The sequence below is a fragment of the Tauraco erythrolophus genome, chromosome 4 (genome assembly GCF_009769465.1).
Source record: "Tauraco erythrolophus isolate bTauEry1 chromosome 4, bTauEry1.pri, whole genome shotgun sequence".
Taxonomy (NCBI): Eukaryota; Metazoa; Chordata; class Aves; order Musophagiformes; family Musophagidae; genus Tauraco; species Tauraco erythrolophus.
Window position 1 is genome coordinate 70,207,391 of NC_141468.1, and position 6,260 is coordinate 70,213,650.

Here is a 6,260-nt window from a genome sequence, read left to right on the forward strand (position 1 = left end):
AGGAAAACATCTTTCTCTTTGAATCCTGAGCAATGCTATTTCACATGCACTTGGAGAAGATGACTTTTTCCCTTGGTCCCCACACTGTTGGCCTGGGGAAGCACTGCCAACCTTGACAATGTCTCAGACCTAGGAAGGAGGACTCCTCTTGTTTCTGTCTTCCCGTACATCCCCAAGACACCGTGTCTGACTCGACACCGTGTAGAAGAGCCACAATGGCTGATCCTCCTCTGCTGCTCACTTCTCTCTTCTGTGCCCTGTATCAGTGCTGGTTGACCACTGAGACACTTGCATTGTTGAGGGCCACCAGCAGCTTCAGGGCAGCAGCCTGCAATTCTTCCTCCTCCACTGCCTTCCCCATGCTCAACAACTGCTGCAGTGTCTGCAGTGAACTCTGCACATGGGTATCTTGTAGCCTCAGGAGGAGATCTTGGATGTCACTGGTGGGCAGCTGTCCTTGCTGCTGGCCACTGGCTGGCTGGGCAGTTGTGGGAGACATGGGAAAAAGGGTCTGGGGACTGAAGATGCCGGACAACATGGCATCAGTGCTCATGGTCATGTCGTTGAAGGCTCGTGCCTTAGTCTCTCCTGGGCATGCAGTCCTCTGGAAGAGAAAACACACCTCTGTGGAGGCGGCGGGCCTGGGGATCAGGCACCTAGCCACCCCTCTGTTCTGTGGGGTGAGCACTCGTCTCACAATCCAATCTTTCCCATTCTCTACAAAGATGCCTCCAAGACACGAGAGAAACCTTTATCTCTTTTCCTTGTCAAGTCTCTCCATAAGTCTCTTCCCGTGACTCCCAGTTGTCTTTCTCTTTACTTTCCTTCCCATGAATCACCCTTTCTCCTGCAGTAGCCTAGATTGTCTCGTCCTGCTTGGGAGTGAGACCTGGAGATAAGGGCTAAGGTGGTCCTCAGAGGTTCATTTTCTTCAAGAAGACCTTCCCCAAAGTCTCCTTTTTGGCAAGTGGCTGTAAGTGCCATCTGTGTAAGCTAGTCAGCTTGGTGCAAGTGCCCCTGGAAGGTGGGCTGCCCATTGCTCTCTTCTATCATCCCTGTCTTTTAGCCTCCTGTTTTCCCTCTTCTTCATTTTCAGGGCTCTCCCTTTTGCCTGATCATTGCCCAGAACACAGCATGGTCTTCAGGAAACAGCTAAATAACTCACCTTAATGAAGTACCTTTTCCTAGTACAGCGATAAAAAGAAAAGGTGCAGAAGTCAGGGAAGAAAGGAGCTCCTCGCAGTTCGGAGCATATGGGCCCTAGAAAGAGGCAAATAAAGACACATACTCAGTGATAAACTGCAGTGCTGGGGTCCCATCAGCTCTCAGCAAAAACTTCACTGCCAAATGACATGCCTCCCTGAAAACCCCCATGCTATTTGGGGGCCTCCCTGAACGTCAGTGAGAATCTCCACCGCTTCTTGGTCATCTCCATGACCCAAGGCATGAGAGGACGCTGGCCCTAGGGACACATGTAGGTGTGATCAAGTGCGAGGAAGGATGCTCACGAGCAGATGTTTTCTCCTCGCTGCAAGATTCCTACCCACCTGCTCCCCTCCCCATCTCACGAGTCTCTGTCCCCTCCCAGCAATCAGGTCCAGGGCTGGCCGTGCAGGATCTCCATCCATCTGCCTGCCCTTGGGAGTCACGGTTGGCTTTACCCTCAGGGACGACTCCGTGGTTTTCGTACTCGTCCAGTCTCTGGACCAGGGGGTTCTGGCAGCCGTACAGCGCACGAAGGAGGCAGGCAGAGCTGGCACGGTGGGCAGGCCGGAGGAACCTGAAGAACTGACGGTACTCCTGGTCAGAGAGTGGCGTTCCCAGCTGCTGCGCCTTCCCACCTGAAGGGCCGGCTATGCAGCCCCAACCCAAGAGCACTGGTGAAAAAGAACATGCAGAGAGTCAGAAGGAAACAGGAATGCTAACCACAGCACACTGAGAAGAGCTGGACGGCTGAACCCAGATCTCTCTTGCCTTCTCTGAGTGCAGGATCCAGCACATGGGAAATGCAGTAACAGGCTCAAGATGGGGGTCTAGACCTGAGGAAAACCTGTTCTGTCCATGTTGAAAGGAGTGTAGGATTTTGGAGACAGTACATGGCTGAGGGATCTTGACCAAAGTTCTGGAGATTCAAATCTTGAACTGTGAGAAATGTCTTGGAAGTCATGTCTGAAACTGGGAATGTAGCTTTGCTATCAGGGCTGGAGCAAGGAGACTGTTTCCTTTCAAGATTTTAGCCTCTGCTAATTCTCTTCCTCTGGGTAAATGGATCCAGACCCCTTGAGTTCCTGGAACGTACCCCAGTGGATATGTGTATGCCCTTACAATGGTCCAAGCATTCACTGAACCCTTATACAAAACTTAAAGCCAGTTCTTCCCTGTAAAGATCATTATGAAATCAAACATTTGGAGGTTAGATGTGTCCAGATAAAAGCTTCATGTGCAGTCTTAATTTCACCTCCTCTCACATATGCTTTTTATACATTGTTCAAGTACACAGCAACCTACTCTCCTTTCCTTTGGACTTGCAGCTCCTTCAGCGTAGAGACTGGACCTGCTCTGGCAGGGAATCAGTTGCTGGGGTGAGGCACTTAGTATATTCAGGATATCTGCCTCGTTTCCCACAGCTTGGAAGGTGCATGGAAGAATGAGTCAATAGATGCTGGAAGGGCAAGGGTAGTTTTGTGGATACCCTTCCAAGAAGAAGGTTTTATTCCTGGCTACACCACAGAGGCAAGTACCACGTTTCTTAGCGTGTTATTAATGGCATTTTCCTTACCTTGTGGGTTGCCATTTACGGGAAGGCTGAGCTCTCTTGCAGTTTTGGAGTCTGTGTGTGGTGTCTTTGAATGGCACGTGTGTGCTACATTAGCATACGTACTCTGAGAAAACAGGGCTGAGATATCTCAGATTCTAAAAGTAGAGGATGTTTTTGACTTTAATTCCTCTCTGCCGTCATTTTGCCATTTGCAAAATCACTATAATCCAATTAATAGCTGTGAAGGACTAAAAGATAGAGTATGTAAAAAGTTCATGAGGAAATGAGTCATTCTATCTATAGCAGAATTCAAATGGGATCAGTAAATAAATCGGAGTGTCAAACACTGAACAATAAGCGTGACACAACAGACTGAATAGCAGCTTATTAGAAAGGTGGTGTCCATCCAGGAGCTAAAGAAGCCAAAACCCATGTGAAAAAGCCAGGTAATTAGAGAGCTGGGTTACTACATCCATGCACGGGGGTAACGAATCTCGGGTTGTAAAATGGCATGCTCAGAGGTTGACTTTGCAACCTCTGTAATAGTCTCTTAACCCAAGATGTGGTTTTTTTTTCCCCTTTGGGTAAAAAAAGACTTAAAAACTTCCTCGTGGCTTCTATCTTACTAGCACCTATGTGTCTGCAGATGCAAACAGAAGCGTGTAACTTTCTCCCCTGAGAGGACAGTGGGGGTTATCGAGCACTCGATCAGGCAGTATGAGACGAGAGCACCATGCTTTGCCAGGGGACTGCGTGCAGGTTTGCAGAAAGCAGGGGAGTGAGGAGACTGGGGGATATGGGACCCCTCCGTGGTCTCCCACCAGGATGTGGCCACAGCAACCTGGCCTTTCTATGCATGTCTTCCATCCCTATACCTTTCTGTTTGTCTTTAATGCAGGTCCTCTCTCAGACCTCTTTCTCCTGCCTGCCCTGTCACTTCACCTGGCTAGCTCTTCCCTTTTTGCCTTCTGGGCCACGACCAGATCTCTGTGTTTGCGCTTGTGTCTGGTTTACGCGCTCAGCTGTCCCCATCATTACGTCGCCAGCCTCCACCTCTGCTCCAGCCTCTGCCCACTGCGTCCAGCTCCAAGTCCTTCTCCCCAGCTCCTTGGTTACTTTCCGGCCCTCCCTGAGGAATAAAATACCAGCTCCAATGGCTGGAGACTGGCAAAATTTTAAGCACCTGAAATCTTTGCACCTGGGGTGTTCAAGGGTGCTCCCATCTCTTCCTCTCGCCTCCAAATTGCCAAAGCTGAGGAGCGATGGGAAGCGGTGAAGAGCAGCCTGGTCAGACTCCCCAGCTTGAAGGAGAGATATTTCCTACTCACCAGACAGAACCAGACAAGCCCACATGGCCGACATGGCGCCGTGAGCCGCGCTTGTAACAGCCTGGGGCCTCCTGCGCTGCCGGAGTGTCACCTCCGCGGCTCTGCCCGCCCGCCCGTGTCCTCCTCCAGATTCTCCGAGCAGAGCTGGGGCAGGCGGCGTGGTTGCTGGCGTCACAAACACCTGTGTTCCCACTGTCCCTTCCTCCTGCCACGCCTCCCTGCATGTCCTCTCCTGCCTGAGTTTGGGCACAGGCCATCTTACTTGGGATCAGAGCCTGCAGCCGCTGCCTGCTGCCGGGAGGACTGGAAACAGCCTCTCCCCAAGCGGTGATGCCCACCAAATCCACTGTGGAGGAGGCAATGGAGGGACGTGACTCCAGGCAGAGGCAGAGCCAACAAAATGTCAGCTCTCCATTTTATCAGGGGCCTTCTTTTATCGCGGTGGCATTATGCAGGTGGGGAAGTCTTCCCTCTGCCCTCGGGAGGGATGGGCAACCCACCTCTGGCATGATACCTCCTCCAGTATACCACTGCGCAGCCAGTTCAGTCTGTTTCTCATTTCGGAAGGAAAAGATGCTGGTTTACACTTCTTTTTCTTACGAACACCCAGTCATGAGTAATTTTATTCTTGTTCCTAGTGGGAATCCATGTGACCAAAATGGTGCAATGCCATTGCAGAGCTGGCATTCACACGTGCAGTTTTTAAGCATTTCTAGGATGTCACTGCGCCCTCAGCATCTTAAAATGCCTCTGTACAAATACCACTGCACAAATGTGGTGCTAAAGCTAAATGGGTGACCTAATTTTCTACCCCACAAACTCCACTCCTGCGCAGCGTACTTCTGCTCTGAAAAGAGGTCCCTGGGAAGTGGGATTGCATGTCGGCTGACTAAATCACCTCGGTGTTCATGCATAAACAGGTGTGCTCAACTGTTGTTTTTCTGCTCGCTGCCAGCCCTGTAAACTCCCATCTGGAACGAGGCAGTCAAATTGCCATTTTATGGAGCACAGGACAGGAAATTCTGCCTTCGGACTGCACCTGTCGATAACATGTGAGCAGACCAAAAATCTCTTCCCTCACCCGGACCTGTGTGTGCCTGGCTGGGCCACTGAGAGCATCCAAGGAAAATACTCCTTTGGTAAAGGCAATAAACGGGACTCCAGATGCAGAAGGCAGCCCAATTGTGAAGGCGGCATTTTTCCTCCGCCTGCAGAACAGAACTGCCTTAGCTACATTATGTTCCCATTTAGTTTACTAGGAAGAAAGGTGATGGAGAGAAAATGGTTTGAAGAGTCAGTATATTCTTACACAAAACTCAGTAGGAGGCATTTTTGATACGGAAGTGCAGCAGGAAGAACATCCAAACGCTCATGAGAGGGCAGCGAGCTGGCAGGCAGCTCTCCTCAGCATCTGTAGTTGACCCCTTCTTCGCTACGTGAGCTGGCCCTGGTTATTGGACCCGAACAGTGGTGTCACAGTGTCTGTGGCAAAACAGGTGGTGAACCTGACTCAGTGTTTCTGGGTGTCACTTTGCTCTGTTTGCTTTTGTCTCCCAAATACTTATTCTCCTGTAATCTCACTCTACAACACTGCTACTATGACGGGTATTTATGACATCCGTTTTCTTTCCTCTGGGCAGGATCTGCAGTCCCTGACTTGGCTTTAACCTCCTGGATGGAGTGAAGAGAAACAGCTTTGTGGCCAGAAGCAGCTAAGCAGCGACTGTGGAGAGATTGCTCGCAAGGTGAGAAATTGAATAGAGCATGTCTGGGAAGGGAAGAAAAGAGCTGAATGCTGAAAATTTGGCATGTACTGTGCTGCACACGCCGCACTTATCCTGCCTCTTCTGCTCCTGTACTATATAGATTCTGCTTTCAAAAACAATTCATTGGCAAGGTACAATAAAGATGAAACTTTATTGTACTGGGGAATCTAATACCTTTTCAAAAACAGCCTATCCAAAATGAAATAAAATCCTGTGTATACTCAGAATGTTAGAAGGCATAACTAACCAAAGTGTGGCTTTTTCTTCCTTACATGCTGACAGTATTTTTAATGTTTTATTGATCATTTTGCTGCCTTGGGGTGCATGCCCCATGGAAATCAGTATAACCAGCATAGTGTTGTCTTCCAAAATCAGCCAATCACCCAAAACAAAACTCAAGGGGTTTAT

At 49.7% G+C, this 6,260-nt stretch overlaps 1 protein-coding gene across 1 annotated transcript; it reads right to left on the minus strand.

Moving 5' to 3' along the window:
* Positions 1-262: 262 nt before the first annotated feature.
* On the minus strand, positions 263-4,120 carry ACRBP (acrosin binding protein). The gene is made up of 4 exons (XM_009984892.1): positions 4,087-4,120; positions 1,662-1,877; positions 1,166-1,260; positions 263-604 (listed from the first exon to the last, which is right to left on the minus strand). Exons 1-4 carry the CDS (start codon positions 4,118-4,120, stop codon positions 263-265), a joined length of 687 nt encoding a protein of 228 aa, XP_009983194.1.
* Positions 4,121-6,260: the final 2,140 nt, after the last annotated feature.